Raw genomic sequence first — 19,518 nt, forward strand, 5'->3', positions numbered from 1 at the left:
ATTGTTAGATTACTTGTGACAAATTTTGATTCTCTATTGCAGATAAACGAACTTGGAAGCTGAGACTCACAATGGATAAGAAGAATAATAAGATTGTGTTTGCTGAAGCAGGGAAGGACTTTGTTGATATTCTCTTTGGTTTGATGTCCCTCCCTATGGGTGCAATTGTTCGTCTGCGGGGGAAAACTGAGAAGAAACTCACTCTAGTCGGTTGCATGACCAACTTGTACCAAAGTGTTCTTGCTCTAGGCAAAGCTTCTTTCTCCACCAATGAGAGTAGGGAACTACTTCTGTACTCAAGATATTTAAGAGGAAGGCAGTGTAGGACCCTTGGCATAGATGATAGCGAAGAAGTGAAGCTCTTTGTGTGCCCTGATTCCCAAACTGTCCATTTATGTGCTATTTCGTATAGTTGCTTCCCTTCAGTTTAGTGTACTTATGGGAAGTTGATGTTTCACCTGATTCCAATTCGTCCTTCCAAAGATGGTAGTGAAATATTCAAATTGTGATACTGGAAAAACCAATTAATCAAATTGTGATATTGGAAATGATCAAGATATAGCAGAACATAGAAATTTACTAAGACCAAAATCGGTAAGCCAAAATTGCTTTTATCAAAATATTTTTTAAAACCTGTATATTTTTCCGCCAAAACGTAAAATTTGTTTTTTTGTTACCAAAAATATTTTCTTTGAAATAGTGTTTTCCAAAATAACAAAGAACTTTTCTTCCACCTTTATCAAAGTCGTCAAATTTTACCTTTTCCAAATTCGGTCAAATTTCAGTTTGTAATACGTTTAGGGAGAAGATAAGTAAATCAAATCATCATGAAGCTTATTTAGTGTGGATGGATAAACTCAATTCACCAAAAACAAAAAGATGTGAAGCCTTGCAACATATAAGGAAGATGCATAGGTTGACTGTTTTAGGTATAGAAAATTTCTGAATTATCTTTTGGGCTAAATATACGTATGATAAGACCATGCCAGATGCAAAATGTTAATAAATGTAAAATACATAGAAAGACCAATATAAGACCTCTTAGACTTAAACCCTTACAAAACATTGGAAAATAATCAGTCAAAAAACCAACGATGTCGTTTTGGCAATCTTTCTTTGTACACTGTCTCTCGCAACCCTTTAAAGCGTCTTTCTTCTCGTTATTTAGACAAGGGTGAAGGCAGATTGTACAGTTGATTGGAATCGTGATGCAATTGTCTGCGAGGCAAATTGCTGAAACTGTTTCTTTGCATCTGCCAACCAAAATTTGGTGAATGCCCTATTAGTTACCTCTATATATGTACATGCATATGTTCTTAACAAAATCAGGGAAATTATCGGAAATTGAAAAGGGATCTTACCTTTCTTGCACTTTGTGAAACCAATGATATTAGCCACGTTGAGGGACAAGCAAACGCCAACAACGAGCAGATAGTCAGCTTGAAACCTTATCAGAGAAAATACTCCAAGGATAAACCACGCAGCAGCCTGAAGAGTGGAAAAAAGAGAAGATTTAGCTGTAAATACAACAGAAAAAGGACAACAAAGAAATTCACATGTTTTAAATGTTTACTAAGCTCCTGTACTATAGACACTGAATGCATAGCTACCATCTCATGGCTAGATCTGACTCTTTATAGGTTGCTTGTAAGGTAATTGGCCGTATAGGTTTATAAGCTACCAAGTTTTAACCAATATCATATGTAATCAAACTGTGACCATAGGATATACTCCAAATGGCAGACTTAGTTCCAGCAGATTACTATTCCCTACTCAGCATATTATGCAATGTGACTTCGCATGTGATATGACTCCAGTGTCAAATGCCACGATCCCATCATGCAGGGGTAAAAGCATTTGTCACAAATTTATTAAATGGTAGCTTGTTGGGGTACTAAAAGACTGCTCTCAATTCTTATCTACCACCCTTGCAGAATATGCTTCACCAGAAGGGACGTGCTTATTCTTGCCTATTCTTATTCCTAATCCTTCCACTAAAGTTTCAGAAGGACTGCAAACAGGTTTAAGTAATTAGCATGTGTTACAAATAAAGTGTTAGGTAGGAGATACTCACTGCAAGGTAAAGTGTCCACCAGAAAAGCCATGAGTCTTTCTTGTTCATCCGAGACAAGGACTGCATCAACAAAAAAGACGAAAACACAAGTATTCAAGAAACACAACCCCACCCACATTTCTTGACAGACTGAACCCATAGTGATTAAGTGAAGAAAGACTAACCTCCTGGTCAAGAGACTCGAATTTCCAGACACTTTCTCCCAAATCATTGATCTCGTTCCACCACCTGAGACCGACCAGTATACGCCCACTCACATTCTTAACAACCCAGAAGTCAAGTGCAGCAAGAAGAACAGTGACCACAAAGATTATGACAAAGCTGTTGAAGAAGAGAGCAGAGAGAATGTAAAACGCCAACGCAGCACCCTGTTCCAATAACAGATACAAAACTGGTCACCAACCATTGGTTCCTATAATCCAACATTTTTCTTTGACAAACAGCTGTTCATTATACCTTGAAGAGAACATGGAAAAGACATGTCTTTGGGTTTGCATAATTCTCAACTGGTGCCTGAATCTAAGGAAGAATAAAGTTTTGGTAAGCCTCAATTCTGATAAAAATCACAATTAGGACGTATGATAGCAAAAGCTTGAGGAGTTCATGCAAGCAGATTCCATTGTAACAATTCATAACCATGCTAACCATAAAGGGTACATAAAATATTACATTCCTCCTACACATTGCCGCAAAAAGGAACAAGTTTCGGGATTAACAAGTTTATTACATTGTCTTGTTCTCTCTAACCTAGCTCAAATGTATACTTTCTCGGATACGAAACACAGATCCAACCCAATAACATTCAGAATCGAACAAGTCAACGAAGCTAATCAAGAATCTGATATGCAATCGAACTTAAGAAATCAACAAGAATCAAAAGACGAAGAGGGAAGCAGCTGAGATTAAACCTGGTTAGGGTCCATCTTTCGAAGAATCCAAAAGGATCAATCCGAAAAAGAAAAAAGAAGTAATCTGCTGATCAGCAGAAACAAAACCACCTCTCCGTTGTTGAAACTATCGATCAAATTCACAGAATTTTCCCGAGAAAAATTTCTGAAAATATCAGATCTTCTTCAACAAAACTCTTGCGCGTGTCTGCTACGTGATTTCTTCTCTTTTGCGATATTTTTTTTTTTACAAACGTGTTTTAATTTTAAAATAAAGGCCCAGTAACTCTAATTTGGCCCAATAATATTTGGAGAATTTAGAGCCCAATAATAATAAAATGTTAATTACGATTTGACCCCAAAAACTTCTGGGGTTTGATCAAAATCATCCATCATATCCACAACAAGGCAAAATAAAAAGGAAAGAAGAAGAGGACGACGATGGCTGTAAATATGTGACCATGAAAATGGCGAGAGAGAGGCTGAGATAATTTGTCTTATCCCTTAACAAAAGATAAAGACTTTTAATGATCGGAAGGAGCAAGATGATGGGGCCACACGAACCATACACAGATAGAGATACTCACAACAACACACCTTCAGTTTCAAATAAAGAGCTTTTCTTCAGTTGCTCAGTGAGTTTTAAGTTAAACCAACCATGGCGAAGATGATGATGTTGCAACATCATCAGCCTTCTTTCTCTCTTCTTACTTCTTCTCTCTCTGATTTCAATGGCGCTAAGCTCCATTTACAAGTCCAGGTCCATCTTTGTTTTCTTTTTGTTTCTAAACCTATTTTTCTTGCTTTTGTGTGTCTGATTAAACCAAAATCCGTTTAGCACATTTTATAAATTATCCCTTTTTAAATTGACTTCTTGGGCATTGGATCATTGTGTCTTGATTAATGAATGTGTGGTTCTGGTTTCAGCTCTGAGTTTGTTGTTTTAAGTTAAGTTTATGAGCTTCTTTGTCATAATTGTGAAAGTTTTGAGTGTGGTTCTGGTTTGAGTTTTTTACTCAGGATTTTCCTTTTTTTTCCAGTGATTTGTATTTGTGAAGCTCCAGCTTCAGATTTTATAAGTAGTCTTAGAATAAATATTGTATCTCTTGAAGTGAGGATTGAAACTACAGGTTATATTTTGGAGATAAGATGTTTTACAGAGTTGGCTTTGTTGTTGAAATTGCAGTACAAGAGGAAGGTTCATCAGCCAAAAGGAGCACTCTATGTTTCAGCATCGACTGAAAAGAAGATTCTGATTATGGGTGGCACTCGATTCATCGGTGTGTTCTTGTCCAGGCTCCTTGTCAAAGAGGGACATCAGGTTCTCATTTCTCTTCCATGGCTGATCAAACTTCTTCTCACCTAAACTCTACTTTCCCTCTCTCATTACCCTAATGGTTATTTTTGCAGGTTACATTGTTCACAAGGGGTAAGTCTCCTATTGCCAAACAATTGCCCGGTGAATCTGACCAAGACTTTGCTGATTTTTCTTCCAAGGTATTAACATGATCCTTTTGTGAAAGCTTGATGGTTTTTTAGGATTTTAATAAAAATGAATGACTTTTTCTCCGTCTTTTCTAGATTCATCACTTGAAAGGAGACAGAAAGGACTATGACTTTGTCAAGTCAAGTCTTTCAGCAGAAGGCTTCGATGTTGTCTATGATATCAACGGTAACATCTGGTCTCTTTGGTCTTACTGTAAATTCAAGAATATACTGTCTCTTGTCTTGATGCATGATATGTTTCTCTTATTTCTCAGGGAGGGAGGCCGAAGAAGTTGAGCCCATCATAGATGCACTGCCTAAACTAGAGCAGTAAGTTTTACACAAATCTACCCAACATGTTCATTTGGTTGATAGCTCCCAAGAAACAGCCTTTCAGTATTGTAATTTTCCGTTAATGTTATAGGTACATCTACTGTTCTTCAGCTGGTGTTTATCTGAAATCTGATATCTTGCCACACTGTGAGGTATGGAAAATATATCTGAATTCTTATTCCTGAGCTTGTAAATCTCGATATTCTCCATAAAATTATTATGATTATGAGACTTGTTCATATGATGTCACTCAGAAGTTTATTACTCGAGCCCAGTTGTAGTAACATTTTATCTTGGGCATAACCAATGCAGGAGGATGCAGTTGACCCTAAGAGCAGGCACAAGGGGAAGCTGGAGACTGAGAGCTTACTGCAAACAAAAGGTGTAAACTGGACTTCTATCCGTCCTGTGTACATCTACGGTCCATTGAACTACAACCCCGTGGAAGAATGGTTCTTTCACCGTCTAAAAGCTGGTCGCCCAATACCAGTTCCAAACTCTGGGATACAGATCTCACAACTCGGTCACGTTAAGGTCACACTCTACTTTCTCTTATGCTCTTGAGCTCACTTACATGTTCAGAGCACTCGTTATGTTATAGGGGACCCTTAACTCAAACTCAGCAATATCTCATTCCTCTGATCACTCTTGAAGAGTATTGATCTATAACATCAGATGATTTTGTAATTTCAGGACTTGGCAACAGCCTTTCTCAACGTGCTTGGTAACGAAAAAGCCAGCAGAGAGATATTCAACATCTCAGGGGATAAATACGTCACTTTTGATGGGTTAGCAAAAGCTTGCGCAAAGGTACATTTTTTTGCCTGTTGGTTTCCTTATTGTCTCATCAATCCAAAACGTTTAGAGTACATCCCGGTGTGGTCTGTTTGAGATAGATATCTCTGAGGTTTTTGGATCACTGCTTGAGTAAACTACTTATTCATGTTTTCAACTCAGGCTGGTGGGTTTCCAGAGCCAGAGATTGTCCACTACAACCCGAAAGAGTTCGACTTTGGGAAGAAGAAGGCATTCCCTTTCCGTGACCAGGTAAAAACTCCAAACATTTAAATGATTCAGGGAGCAGCATCAAAGAGTCCATTATAAAAGTTAGGGTTTTGAATTATGTATGATCTCGATCTTTGCAGCATTTCTTTGCATCGGTGGAGAAAGCAAAGCGTGTCCTGGGGTGGAAACCAGAGTTCGACTTGGTTGAGGGTCTCACTGACTCATACAACCTTGATTTCGGTCGTGGAACTTTCCGGAAAGAAGCGGATTTCACCACTGATGATATGATTCTAAGCAAGAAACTTGTTCTTCAATCCTAAGAATCGCTCATAGTTGGCTTGTTTTGATTGTGATCAACCGGATCTCTTTAAGATACTCACATTTATTGTCATCTCACGTCTATTTTCGTTTGAAGAGCCGTAAGTAACTAAACAGAGACGACGGTCTGGCTCTCGCTCTTAGTAACTTGGAAATTTGGTTTTCAATTCGGTATCTCTTTATAAATCTGAACCGAACCAAGATTTTAGCCATACCGACTACCAAGCAAATTAAATAATCATAGTTACTAACCGACCGGACCGAACCGAACCACAAAATCGAATCCCCGCGACTGTAACTTAATTGGCCTACCAAGAACCAGATACACAAAAACTTAACTGGGCTCGAATATTTAAATTTAGAAGCCCATCTTACATATCCACGCATTTGAATAATCTAACTTGACGAGAAAGTAATCGCAGTTGCATCTTAATTTATAGAGACAAAGTTTATGCAATGTTGAGTCATTTCACCGATGTGGGATAAGGACCAGATTTTAATGACGAACAAAGACTAGAACCAGATTTTTGCAATTAACCTAGTTAGAAAATATCTCTTGGTCCCGTTTCTTCAGCCTTGTTTGTTTTGTGTTTTTAACTTTTGATTTGTAAGTTTATGATTTTTAAAAAGGATGCTACGCAAACAAAAATAACTGGAGCCTTAATATGTCCTTTCCAATTTAAAATAAGATGCTGCATCACATCAACGGGTGAATTATTATTGTTTTTGTTTCGTTATCATGTACAAATTTCCAAAAACCATGTGGACCTGATCTTCAAATGGAAACATCTTCAATGTGTAATTTTAGACATTTCGAAAAATATTGACAGAAATACGTTACCGCAAAAAAAAAAAAAATGTGTCGTCCAACCGCAACAAAATAGTCACTATGTGATAACAATGACCGGAAAACTTCCCGTTCAACGTTAATTTATTTTTGGTCCCAAAGTTACAATTTGTGGGGGGTTCGTTCATCGTGTTTTTGGTAAGGAGAGGTAATTTGGCCACCGCAGGTCGTAATCTTGTGGAGTTTAGATTCCAAAATATATATACTACAAAAAAAAATTAGTCGTCTTTCTTTTGGCAGCACCAGAGTATTAGTCAAATTCCTAACTCTATATAAAATAATTGAATATCATAATAATTTTTTCTTCTTCTCTATTCTTTATATATGTCGGTACGTTTTTTTATCTTTTCCAGTATATGTCGGTACGTCAAAATGTTACAGTGCTACTCTTTAGATTAAAAATTCTAAAAACGCCTCCACCACACTAAGGCAGCTAGTGGTCAGCCGGTGACCCATGGAATTTGGCTTGAGGGAAATTATCAAATTGCACAAGAGTACACTATCCAGATATCAGAAAAACTGCCTGAACGATAATATATTGTAGACACGATCTTGATCCGATCTCTCAAAAATAATTTTTGTCATCTCATGAGCAATCGGTAGTTCTCTCTTTCTTTCTTTTTGGGGTAAGTTCAGTCCACAACTAGTCAACAAACAATTTTTTGTAACTATTGCCACACCTTATACTCCTCATAATTCCGTATGTTTATATAAACTTAAAATCATGATCCGTTGTCGTAAAGTTGTAAACAAAATTTTAGCACTATCAATACAGCAGTTTAACTCAAAAATTTATTGACAGCCGAAGTTTTAGCGTGCATTACATTACTTGATGCAATCTCAACTCGAAGAAAACTAACTATGCAACTTGACTAAAAAGAAAAATTGTAATGTTAAAAACTAAAAAATACGATATTTGTATGCCTTTTTGGTTTTTGGCCTGTTGACAACAAAAAGGAAAAACTTTTAGTCCTTTTATATACTAAAATCTTGACGTTATGAAAAAGAAGAAAATATCAACGTGATATGAATAACTAACTACATAAATAGTAGGTCGGTCATGAGTCGGACAAAAAAAAGATTGTAATGTTAAAAACTAGCAATCAATGTTTCCCTCAGCTTCTTCTTCGTGGGGTCCCTCTTTGCCACGTGGCATTATCACAGCCTTGTATGAAATCATACAGAGACGCTCCAACCAATCACAATATTTCGTGACACACGTGGTAGTATTTTAGACTCAACCTCACTAGCGTGACACGTGTCCGCCACGCATTATTACCTGCTACTTCAAATTAAGTAGCAATGTAGCCATGCACTAATCCTATAATAACCCGAAGCTAGGAAGCTTCCCTTCGGTGGATGGCTAATTAGCATTTTATTAATTATCCATAATCACGGCTTACAAATCCTATAAAAGCAACTCTTGGTTTCTCTCATCAACAATCAAATCACTATAATCAACAACTCAAGGCATCACTAATAAGAATCAATAGTTTCTCTTTTTTCTTCGATATATAATCTTAATTTCTTTAATTCTCCGACAAGATATGGCACCTGTGATGAACAACAACAAGTTGAGCTACGGAGGAAAGAAGAGGGCGTACGTGACTTTCCTTGCTGGGAACGGAGACTACGTGAAAGGAGTCGTTGGTCTGGCTAAAGGGCTGAGGAAAGCTAATAGCAAGTACCCATTAGTTGTAGCTGTGTTACCCGACGTGCCGGCTGATCACCGTAGACAGCTAGTGGATCAAGGCTGCATCGTCAAGGACATTCAGCCGGTTTACCCACCAGATAACCAAACCCAGTTCGCTATGGCTTACTACGTCCTCAATTACTCCAAGCTCCGCATCTGGGAGGTAGATACATGCATGTTTCTTTTCTTATTTATTTATTTTTTGATAAAAGATCTTCTTAATTACATGATATGTTTCTTACCAAAATATCATATAAAAAAAAATGAAAATATGAGTTGATGAGATTGTAACTTAATAATAATAACTATGTACGTGGATGCAGTTTGTCGAGTACAGCAGGCTGATATACTTAGACGGAGACATACAAGTGTTTGAGAACATAGATCACTTGTTCGATCTTCCTGACGGCAGTTTCTACGCTGTTAAAGACTGTTTCTGCGAGAAGACATGGAGCCACACTCCTCAATACAAGATCGGCTACTGCCAACAGTGTCCGGACAAGGTGACGTGGCCAGAGACGGGGCAGCTTGGTCCTAAGCCACCGTTGTACTTCAACGCCGGAATGTTTGTCTACGAACCAAGCCTCCCCACTTACTACAACCTTTTGGAGACTCTCAAAGTTGTCCCTCCCACACCTTTTGCTGAACAGGTAAACAAATTCACACATACACGGGGATGTTTCAATATAAAATATTTATAGGTTTGAACTATACCTTAATTTAAAACTATATAAGATTAAATTGGTTTGTGTGTTTTTATAGGATTTCTTGAACATGTACTTCAAAGATATATACAAGCCGATTCCACCGGTATATAATCTTGTCTTGGCTATGCTCTGGAGGCATCCGGAGAACATAGAGCTTAACGAAGCCAAGGTTGTTCATTACTGTGCAGCTGGTGCCAAACCTTGGAGGTATAGTATCTAATTATCTTCTTAATACATTTTTAAAGAGTAAATTAAGAGATTAAAGAACTGAAATTGCTTCTCTGTTTATAATCAGGTTCACTGGCCAAGAAGAAAATATGGAGAGAGAAGACATCAAGATGCTTGTAGAGAAATGGTGGGACATTTACAACGACGAGTCTCTTGATTACAAGAACGTAAATGTGCATTGCGGACAAAAAGAAGATGTCCAAAAGAAACAGCAAACCATTCCACAGTTCTTTACAGACTTGTGTGAGGCTGCTGTGCTTCACTGCACCAAAGCTCCATCGGCGGCCTAGACAACTTTAATTGTGAAGGAGGGCTGTGCTACTTCTCAACATCTGTTTGCTATTAGTTTGTAAAACTGATGATGTTTAATTAGGATATCATATGAAATTGTGCTTTACTGTTTTTCATTGAGCTTAGAGGAGTTTTTTTATCCCCAAACCCTCTTGTACCTTTTATGTTCTCTTCCTAAAATATATTAATCTACGAATAGTATAGTTTTGTTAATTACTCCAACAATTTTTTTTCTTTTTGAAATCTTCTTCGCTTTGGTAATCACTAATTAGGATATCCCATGAAAATATATGAGACGAATTAAGATAGGATCCATATTTTACCGAATGTTCTTATCTTTTTCGATCCTTTTATTTCTATACGTATCCGACTACTAGTATGTTAGTAAATGAAACTTGACCTGCTATATTCAAAACTTATTTATAATTTATAAATATTCTTAAAAAAATAAAAACTTATAGTACTTGACCTGCTATATATTTTTTTATTTGGTAAGCTCTTCATTTTCCTACAATATTGACTCAGTAATTTTAGAAGCCCAATTATTAAAGAAAAAACATACATAAAGGATTAAGGTACTACAACTATTTAACATGTTATTCAAGAACCTATATATAAAACACAATCTCTCCTAAAGTTTAAAATACAAAAAAATATGAAATTCCCGCGATGCATTTTTTTCGTGTTCGTTCTTGTTTTTTACATTTTTACTCCTCATATTGAAGCAGTCGAAGCCGATGGACCAACTGAAGCACTGATCAATAGTATATGCGTTGAAAACGAAGATTATGGATTTTGCAGTAAAATTATCCATGAAAAATTGAAGGCACCAACGGCTACTCTCAAAGAACTCACCGGTCTCATATTTCACACCGCTACGGATCAGGCCAATGATACTTACGTATTCATCGATAACATACTCCGCCAATGGCCCGCCCCTAAGAAGAAGAATTGTCTCAAGACTTGTCATGCAGTTTATAATAGAGAGACCACTAGTTTCTTAGAGATTCGCTTTCTATTTTCTAAAAGAGAGTACGAACGTATGGTTAAAATCATTTTCTCCACAGCCAAGATCTTGGACCGTTGTAGGACCGATTTTCTTATTCCTCCTTACAAAGATCCTCTAACTGAGAAGAATAGAGTTATGAGAATATTGATCACCATGTCTGCGGTTTCTGGATATATGGTAAAAAATGGGAAGGCTTCCTTGATTAGATCAGTAGTTATTCCGCAGATTTTTAGTTATTAAGAGAAACATATTATCAATGGTTTGTAACAGCTAAAGTTTCAATAATATGAAAGTTATAACAAAAGAATTAAGCATGCATATCTTATCTTGCTTTTTTATAATAATCGTTCAAAAATAAATTAATGGATAATCATCCGAATACAATAAATTAGAATTAATGTTTATAAATTTCCATCGAAAATAAATAATAATGATTGACCAAGATTTTGTAGTCTAATTGTGTGAAGAGTTGTTGTGAATCACCATCAGAATTGAAATTCGGCATATAGTACTATCGTTATTGATAAATTTAGATAAAATCTAAGCAATGTTAAAACTTAACCGCGATAGACTGGTTTGGTCAACATATCAACAACATTATTCGACGCATTCACCTTCTCTACCATCTCTAGCTAGTTAGATCTCGTCAACATTATCAACCATTTAAAAAGCCTCAGGAACTATTGATTCCCCAACTCATTTGCATATTCGTGCTACTAAGATGCGAACAATTAAAGTAGTCAAACCAAATCTTTTTCTGATTAGTAAAAAAAGTTTCCTATACATCACAAACGTAGCCAAACCAAATATTATATTTTCTTAAATTTAAGATCTTGACAAAAGTTATCAATTTAAGTTGGTTTTTCATTGGCCCGTTAGATTTAAGTTCTTGACAAATATTAAGTTGGGTTTTTCGAAAGTTATCAAAGATTGATGCACTCGATGTAAAAACTCTTTTTTTTTTATAATAAATTTTACTTCTTATAAAATAAGTTGGTTTTTTCATTGGCCTATAACCATTGACTTTTACACACTGACCTAACGAGCAGATTCTGTGATCCGAGACCACAAACAAAAACATAAAATAATTTCTTAATTTATTTGGTCAACTTAGATAGTTCATAAATTTTAATTTTTAGTCCAGGTAAATGAACAAATGTCATATTTTTGGAAATGTTTTTTTTCATTGAATCACAAATTCTGACACCGAAGTTTTGGTAAGTTACGAAGACTTTTGACCTTTGACTGATTCATCATTCACGCCTAATTTTCAAATATAAAGATCAAAATTTTTCATTCTCAAAGGACCACACTCACAATTAACAAAAAGAAACAAACATGAAAATGCATAGCATTCTATCGACAGTTTTGGTGATCATACTCGCGTTCTCCGTTGCAGAAGCTAATAATCTCGATGGAAAAACTCAACAAATGGTCAACGGAATCTGCAAAAAGACAACGGATATCAGATTCTGCAGTAGTGTCTTGGTCAAGAACCTGGCTACCCCTGCCCCAAGCAACAAAGATCTCATGAACGTGACAGTGAGAGAAGCTGAAAGGTTCTCGGCAAACACTAATTTCTTCATCAGCACACTCCTCGAGAATGCTGGAGACGAGAGGCAAGATCTTCAAATGTGCGCTGACGCTTACTCGATTGTGAACTTGGCGTTCACTAATGCTATGTCTTTCTTCAATCAAGCTCACTACAGTAAGATCGTCAAGGTCCAAAACAAGATTTCTAAGGCTGTTGGTATCTGTAAGACAGATTTTAATGTGCCCGGTTATGAGATCAATCCTCTGATTGAGAGAAAGAGACAGACAATGATCTTATCAGCCATGGAACAGATCGTTTGTCAAATGGTTTCTTCATAATCTTAATGTTGAAACATAGTAGAAGCAAATGTTTACAAAAATAATGTTAATGTTTACATAAAATATTATACTCTCTCCATTTTTTATTAGTTGTCGTTTAAGGTTGTTTCACACATATTAAGAAAACCATTAATTTTATTGTTTTATTCCTTTTAAATATATTTTCTAATCTTTTGATTGGTTAAAACATTAAAACAGTTGGATAAAATTGGAATATTTACCAAACATTTGTATTGGAAATCTAAAACGACAAGTATTATGACACAAAATTTTAACTCTAGAATAATAAGTAATAAAAAACCGAAAGAGTAATTAATATGTGTTTTCGTTTAAGGTTGAGTTGAAGTTGATAAGGATAAGAATTTGGGATATATAGAATAGAAATAGCTTTTTCTATAAGTGTTTTTACCTTTTTGCAAAAAGATTAGTATAAGATTTGATTGCTTTGTCCTTTTATCGTCTAATCAGCCGGTCAACTAATGGGTGTATACTTTAATTATTTATTTTTGGAAACATAAGTTAATTTTAATAAATGTCAATAGGTTGTTCTTGATTGATCTACAACCAATTGGCACATGTCTAAACTAGTGCCTTCAACTAGTCCAAATCGGTTCAGTAAGAAATTTATGAAAACTAGATCGCATGTGCTCCTCCATGTAAATATATCTCTTTCTAGCAAGCCTAATCTCGGCCAAGTCTTCCTGGAAATCTACTATCTCCATCGATTAAAAGTACATGAACCGAGATAATACTTGCAAGTCGCAATCGAGAATGAAGAAGAAGAAGACCGAGTTGAAGTAACATAACAAACAACTCTGTTTTCCATTATTTTTAAATTCACCATACACTTGAGTTACTAAACCAGGATTAAAATGTGACCACCAATTGTAGTTGACTTGCACAAACCGGAACCCTCTGTCTAAACTAACTACTTTACATTTGGGTCTACTTTATATTGAAGGTCACTAATACTGTGAGGCTGTGACAGAGTTAATTTATGTACTCCTGAAAAGAATTATGAAAATACTGTATAGAGATCATAATTAGAGATATATGTAGTGTCCGACAATTATTGGGTTCCCCCGTTTTAGTTAAGGAAACAAATTATTGATTAAAAAAATAATTTCTGTATATCAATTAATTTTATAATTATTAATTCTAATCATTATATTATAGTTTTAAATTATAACATCTAAACTCAAATCACTCTTTTTATAAACCCAAATAAAAATACAATTTTCTAATTGTAAAATCTAAACCCTAACCACTATTTTATAAACCCAAACCGACATATAATTTTGTTTAATTGTAAAATCTAAACCCTAACCACTCTTTTGTAAACCCAAACCGACATATAAATTTTGTTTAATTGTAAAATCTAAACCCTAAACTCTAACCACTCTTTTGTAAACCCAAACCGACACATAATTGTGATTAATTGTAAAAACTAACCCCTAACCACTTTTTTGTAAAGCCAAACCGACATATGATTTCGTTTAATTGTAAAATCTAAACTCTAATCATTGTTTTATAAATCTAAACCAACATAGTTTTCTTAATAAAAAATCTACAGAATTGATTTCCTTAACTTGTTTTGTTTTTTTATTTTAATTTTGATTTATTTTATAAATATGACATGACATGGCAAGTTATTGTGTTTTGATTGGTTAATAAAGAGGGGTGAATGAGAGTGGTTCACCCTAGGGTGAACCTAAGAATTTTTCTGTAGTGTCCATGGAATAAAGACTCCAAATCACACACAAATCAATCACTCCATCATTGGCCTCAAAATGGGATACAAAATTAAACACATTCCGGAAATGGATATACAATTTTAGTTGAAGTAACTTAGACAGCATAAATCACCAAAAGGTTCATTCATAGCTCATACTTATATATGATAAAGAAGCTATCAATCAACTTGTTTTAAGGCGATATAGGTCCTGTGGAACCATTTCCACTAGATGCGACCGGTAATCTCGACTCAATATCTTCATTACTCTCACTTTTGACTTTACGTTGCTGTTGTCTCACCTTCTCTGCTTCTTCTTCCTTCTCACTCACCTCTCTGTCTTTCCCCCACAATACGCCATAGAGCCCAATAATCACAAGTGCTGATCCCAAAAACCTGATATACATATAATAATCATACAAATTAATCATCATCCGATCCCCATTTATATAGAGAGAGAGATTAAGGTATATGGAAACATACGTGCCGGTGTAGAGTTTCTCGTCAAGAAGTGTCCAGCTGAAAATGGCAACCACTACGAGAAGTAAAGGGCTGAAAACAGAAACGTAAAGAGGACCTTTCCTCTGCATCGCCCATGACATTAGGCAGAACGCTAACGCAGACGCCACCACTCCCTGCATCCGCGTTTTATATTAATATATCATATATACTAGCTAGCTTAATTCATTTATAGCATATGTACTAATGTATAGTAGTATATGGACTTACGGCGTAAAGAGCGGATATGAAGCGGAGAGGAGAGCTGAGAGACCAATCAGAGACTTTGTGATCGGTGATCAAAGCGATGGTTCCACATTGGATACTTCCCATCAAACACATTAGAAGTGTGCTCGTGTATGGTGCTGCAAATGTCTCACTCATCTTCGTCTGTAACCAAAATTATATTCTTAAAAATTAACTAACTTTAAAAGTATATGCACATACACAATATGATGTATAACGTTCTGAATCTTTATTAAACTATGTACATAAGATAAACCTGTGTAAGAAAAAAAGGTTACCTGGATAATGAACCAAGCGGCCCAAGAAACGGCAGCAGCCATAATAAGAAAAGGTCCCAAGAAGAAGTTAGAACTGCTAGAACTGGAACCTTGGCTTGTGATGTTTTCAGCATAGGCCCAATGGATCTTGGACTCTCCAATGCCGAGTGTGTGACCATGGTAGAAGGAGAGAACCATGGCTCCGATCACACATACTAGCGTCCCTATCACTTTGGCTTGTCCTGATGCCTTTTTGATCCCTACGGTTTCTTGTCTGAAACATAATTTTGTGTTAGCAGTCAAAACAGAGAGTTCTGTTTGATGAAGACTTGGTTTATTAAGAGTAATTTCGTATACCTGAATATTGCGGCGAGGAGGAACGTAACCGCTGGTAAGAGATTAGTTAAGGCACAAGCAACGGTCGGAGATGAATTCTGAAGTCCTATGAAGTATAGCACTTGGTTTCCAGTCGCACTGCATATTAAATCAAGGTTTAATCTATTAGGACTTTTTCCTGGTAATTAAGAACTCATGTAGGACTAGTTTCAAATAGTTTTTAAAAAGCTTGTTAAGGTTGAACAAAAAAAAAAAAATGTAATTAGTAGGCAAGGTGTATGTAGATACCCGGTCATGGAACAGAAGAAGATTTGGACAAGAACCTTTAGTGTGATCTTCGGTCTTGTCTTCCTGCACAAGAAACCATGTACGAAACTTTTTCATTAGTCATCAATCATTAACCAGTTAATTCGTTTAGTATGGAAACAGTGTTTTTAATACCAAAACCCAAACCAGTCCAATTGCGACTTGAATTCGTTTTATAAGAAGAAATCAAGGAATAATTGATGGAAACCTTGATTCATTTGTAATTTCAGATTTAGGGTTAAGAGGATTTAGACTAATAATTCAATGACTGAAAGAAAAATAATCAAATTCATTCAATCATCATAGAAAGTGAGTAGTAGAGTAAGAGAGTAAAACGGCATCGTAGAAGCAAGCACGTGTCCTGGCAAATTAAGTTGGCACGGCACCTGACGACGCTTAACTCCCCTGGCATCATAGTTTGTGTTGTCTGCATGTGTTTCGGTTTAAGAAAGAAAAACGTGTGACGCGTGCGTGGATTGTGTGAGCTAGACTGCGTCACATTTCTCACTTCTTTCTCTCGGTAAACGGAATTAATGATAATAGGCTTGTTCGTTTGGCTGCCGCAGGTACCTGCGGCTGCGACAGACGCAGGTATAGTTGTTCGTTTGTTTGCCGCAGGTACCTGCGTTATGACGCTGCGGCAACTGCGTTTAACATTTTTAAACGTTGTTTCGATTCAGCGGTTAAAAACGTAAACGCAGTCGCTGCCGCTGCCGCAGCCGCAACCGCCTACGTCAACCAAACGAACAAGCCCAATGTAATTACTTAGGTTTCCACATACGACCAAAAATGATTGACAGTACCGGAGATATTGTAAAAATAACGGTAAACACTAATTTCAATAAAGAAAAAACAAATATATGCACATTTTTATTCAATTCGAAAAACCACTTTTTCTTATTCTAAATTCAACTAGGCAATTCCCGAAATCTTTAACTTACCACCTATTATTATGCGTATTTATATCGTAGTCTCAGGTAGGACAATAAAAACGATGCCGTGCTAAACTCTTCTTCTTAATTATTATTTATCATTTTAACTTTTTAATACTCCAAATGGATATTAATTCAAAAATGTAAATAATGGAAATAATTTTTATTTTAAACCTATTCAAATGCTAGAACTGATTAATTAATTTATTACCATATACAGTATGTGAAAGAATCTTGACCAAAAAAAAAAAAGAAAAGAGAAAAAGACTTAAATGTAACCGGTACTTCTATGTCAATGAATTTAATAAAAGCTTTATTTCTTAAACTTTGGAAAGTAATTAATTTAGGTGACGCCCGAAAGCTCGAAGACGCAAAATCGTTATACAACAGACTCACAAAGCCATTTAGTAAAAAAAAATGGTTTCCACTCATTGATGAATGATGTCATCGTTTTGTACTTTCGCAATTAAGACGAACTTAAAACACACACTTTCAGATATTCTTACCTGGTTTATGACGATCAAAGTTTAGCATCTCGCTGATCTTTTGTAAAACATAAACTCACTACGTAAAACCTTGATTAATTTGACTCCAAAAAAAAAAGGTAATAAGAACATATTTTATAACAATGTCATTCAAGATAAACAAACACAAATTCAACATTTTATGGATGCAAATTTTAAGATCATAGTTTTATGCATGTCCATAATCGTTAGTTGATCAAAATCATATGTATATGTATAGATATTAGTATGATTTTCTACCTTTCGAGAAAAAATGCGACCGGAAAAGTGGCGATAGTGGCAAATATTTGGCGATAAGCGACCAGAATGAGAGGCTTCATGCCTGCCTCCATAGCCATCTTCGACGTAATGTTCATACCTGCGTAGCCGATTTGCACCAACACCATCGCCAAGAACGGCAACAAATCTCTTGATTTACCCATCTCTCTCTCTCTCTCGTTTATTTTATTCTTACAGTTTTATGTGTTTATATATCTCTATGTATGTCTCTCTCACTATTACTAATCAATAATAATAGGTCGAGACACCAAGAAAAGAAAAAAAGAGAGAGGTGGGTTCTCTATAATATTTATTAGTTTCCCCCAAATCTATCTCTCTACTTTGGTTCAACCTTATATATTTATAGCCCAAGACATATATACATATATATATATATATGTATTTATTTATAAATATATATATAGAGAGATAGAGAGAAAGAAAGAGAGATGTTTTAAACAGAAAGGTGAGAAACGGTTCGAGGATGAAGTTTGCTTGTAACACTTGTGCTCTCCTTAGGGCATAAGAACACGAAACAATAGATGATATGTATCATTTGATATTTTTGGCAATTTATATAACTTTTCTCCTTGTTGATTACTATGATAATCTGAATTGGCGTTTTGTAAGAAAAAGAAAAACTTATTTCCTCTTTTTAGTCCCTTTATTTGGTTTCCGTTTTTTCATGGGGTTTGGTGGAGCTTGTGAATGAATGGTAGGAGAATGCATGAATGTCTTTCTCAAGCTTCAAGCAACCAATTCTTCTTTGATAAAACTCGTTTCTGTAATATTAAATCAAGGATTTGGTTTATCGCTTGATTATATATATGATCATTATCGAATTAGTATCATCTTAATTAATTTACATTTTATCACTCTTTTAACTACTTTTTTTTTGGTAATATGGTATACTATTTATGTCCCAAAAAAAGGAAATTAAGCATGGGTTATATAAAAAAAATATTAATTAAATACCACAAATCTTATGTGGTATAAATATAACCATGTACCATCATCTGGCTCTACAAGGCGTGTGCAAATAGTTTTTCTAAATTCAGTATAGAATTGAATTAAATATCAATATTATTACATGTTTCATTGATTTTTTTTATACTACACACTTATTTTAAACTAACCAATTTCCAAAAATGATTGAATTATATTTTTTTTTCTTGTGTTGGTTATTTATATAATGTTTTGTAATCTAAAGAAAAATGTATAATGAGACCTTGTGTAATGGAAAATTTCATATACTACAAAAACAACATACATTCCCCACCTCCCCCCCCCCCCCTCATATATGCGTGAGTGTGTGTGTGATCAAATTTATTTGGGCTTAAAGTGCTAAAGGCCTTTCCTTAAGTGTACAGTAACTTCTGTGAGCAACAATGTCTTTTCTCATGAGTAGAAACAAATAAATATAAACGTAGATGTACCAAAAGCAAAAACAACATGTATAACACAACACGTAAAAAAAAATAATGCTTGTTGAAATTTGAGGAAGTTAGTAATGATTCATATCCTTGCTGGATTTAAGTGGTTTCACACGAAATGCTTTCCAAATTGAAGATGACTAGTTATGATTAGTACAATGCTTCTGCGTCATTTGCATAAGTCAAATAAGCTAGCGTTGGCGTCCGAATGATTTTTCGTGTCTCTTACTTATTTGGTTTCCAAGTT

The 19,518-nt window shown here is 35.4% G+C and overlaps 7 protein-coding genes across 11 annotated transcripts; 5 read left to right on the top strand and 2 right to left on the bottom strand.

The window, feature by feature from the left end:
- Positions 1 to 71: 71 nt before the first annotated feature.
- LOC104778642 (uncharacterized) lies at positions 72 to 431 on the top strand. Its single transcript, XM_010503090.2, has one exon. The coding sequence runs from the start codon at positions 72 to 74 to the stop codon at positions 429 to 431; it is 360 nt and encodes a 119-aa protein (XP_010501392.2).
- A 492-nt stretch (positions 432 to 923) lies between these two features.
- On the bottom strand, positions 924 to 3,342 carry LOC104767617 (Golgi apparatus membrane protein-like protein ECHIDNA). Its single transcript, XM_010491618.3, has 6 exons — positions 2,983 to 3,342; positions 2,531 to 2,593; positions 2,239 to 2,442; positions 2,075 to 2,134; positions 1,362 to 1,488; positions 924 to 1,253 (listed from the first exon to the last, which is right to left on the bottom strand). The coding sequence occupies exons 1-6, from the start codon at positions 2,995 to 2,997 to the stop codon at positions 1,165 to 1,167; spliced, it is 558 nt and encodes a 185-aa protein (XP_010489920.1). The 5' UTR covers positions 2,998 to 3,342; the 3' UTR covers positions 924 to 1,164.
- LOC104767625 (chloroplast stem-loop binding protein of 41 kDa b, chloroplastic) lies at positions 3,330 to 6,175 on the top strand. Of its 3 annotated transcripts, none has more exons than XM_087508224.1 (10): positions 3,330 to 3,596; positions 4,148 to 4,282; positions 4,372 to 4,458; positions 4,543 to 4,633; positions 4,722 to 4,776; positions 4,871 to 4,931; positions 5,092 to 5,313; positions 5,473 to 5,589; positions 5,737 to 5,826; positions 5,925 to 6,175. In XM_087508224.1, the coding sequence occupies exons 1-10, from the start codon at positions 3,489 to 3,491 to the stop codon at positions 6,102 to 6,104; spliced, it is 1,146 nt and encodes a 381-aa protein (XP_087364350.1). In that variant the 5' UTR covers positions 3,330 to 3,488; the 3' UTR covers positions 6,105 to 6,175. The 3 variants fall into 3 exon arrangements, with proteins under 3 accessions (XP_087364350.1, XP_087364348.1, XP_087364351.1); XM_087508222.1 differs by having other exon boundaries at positions 3,332 to 3,721; XM_087508225.1 differs by lacking the exons at positions 3,330 to 3,596; positions 4,148 to 4,282; positions 4,372 to 4,458; positions 4,543 to 4,633; positions 4,871 to 4,931 and having other exon boundaries at positions 4,722 to 4,813; positions 5,061 to 5,313.
- A 2,097-nt stretch (positions 6,176 to 8,272) lies between these two features.
- Positions 8,273 to 10,081, top strand: LOC104767636 (galactinol synthase 3). The gene is made up of 4 exons (XM_010491634.3): positions 8,273 to 8,805; positions 8,966 to 9,292; positions 9,405 to 9,556; positions 9,645 to 10,081. The coding sequence occupies exons 1-4, from the start codon at positions 8,497 to 8,499 to the stop codon at positions 9,865 to 9,867; spliced, it is 1,011 nt and encodes a 336-aa protein (XP_010489936.1). The 5' UTR covers positions 8,273 to 8,496; the 3' UTR covers positions 9,868 to 10,081.
- Positions 10,082 to 10,499: 418 nt separating this feature from the next.
- Positions 10,500 to 11,181, top strand: LOC104778643 (uncharacterized). The gene has a single exon (XM_010503091.2). The coding sequence runs from the start codon at positions 10,524 to 10,526 to the stop codon at positions 11,115 to 11,117; it is 594 nt and encodes a 197-aa protein (XP_010501393.2). The 5' UTR covers positions 10,500 to 10,523; the 3' UTR covers positions 11,118 to 11,181.
- A 990-nt stretch (positions 11,182 to 12,171) lies between these two features.
- Positions 12,172 to 12,812, top strand: LOC104767644 (uncharacterized). Its single transcript, XM_010491643.3, has one exon. The coding sequence runs from the start codon at positions 12,216 to 12,218 to the stop codon at positions 12,747 to 12,749; it is 534 nt and encodes a 177-aa protein (XP_010489945.1). The 5' UTR covers positions 12,172 to 12,215; the 3' UTR covers positions 12,750 to 12,812.
- Positions 12,813 to 14,502: 1,690 nt separating this feature from the next.
- On the bottom strand, positions 14,503 to 18,385 carry LOC104767655 (WAT1-related protein At1g09380-like). 3 transcript variants are annotated; one of them, XM_010491651.3, is made up of 7 exons: positions 17,821 to 18,385; positions 16,107 to 16,169; positions 15,840 to 15,956; positions 15,504 to 15,756; positions 15,211 to 15,369; positions 14,965 to 15,116; positions 14,503 to 14,877 (listed from the first exon to the last, which is right to left on the bottom strand). In XM_010491651.3, exons 1-7 carry the CDS (start codon positions 18,000 to 18,002, stop codon positions 14,676 to 14,678), a joined length of 1,128 nt encoding a protein of 375 aa, XP_010489953.2. In that variant the 5' UTR covers positions 18,003 to 18,385; the 3' UTR covers positions 14,503 to 14,675. The 3 variants fall into 3 exon arrangements, with proteins under 3 accessions (XP_010489953.2, XP_087364352.1, XP_087364353.1); XM_087508226.1 differs by having other exon boundaries at positions 16,107 to 16,853; positions 17,563 to 18,169; XM_087508227.1 differs by lacking the exon at positions 17,821 to 18,385 and adding an exon at positions 17,563 to 17,631 and having other exon boundaries at positions 16,107 to 16,551.
- Between the last annotated feature and the right edge of the window lie 1,133 nt (positions 18,386 to 19,518).

This window comes from Camelina sativa, chromosome 3 (genome assembly GCF_030686135.1).
Source record: "Camelina sativa cultivar CO46 ecotype springtype chromosome 3, ASM3068613v1".
NCBI lineage: Eukaryota > Viridiplantae > Streptophyta > Magnoliopsida > Brassicales > Brassicaceae > Camelina > Camelina sativa.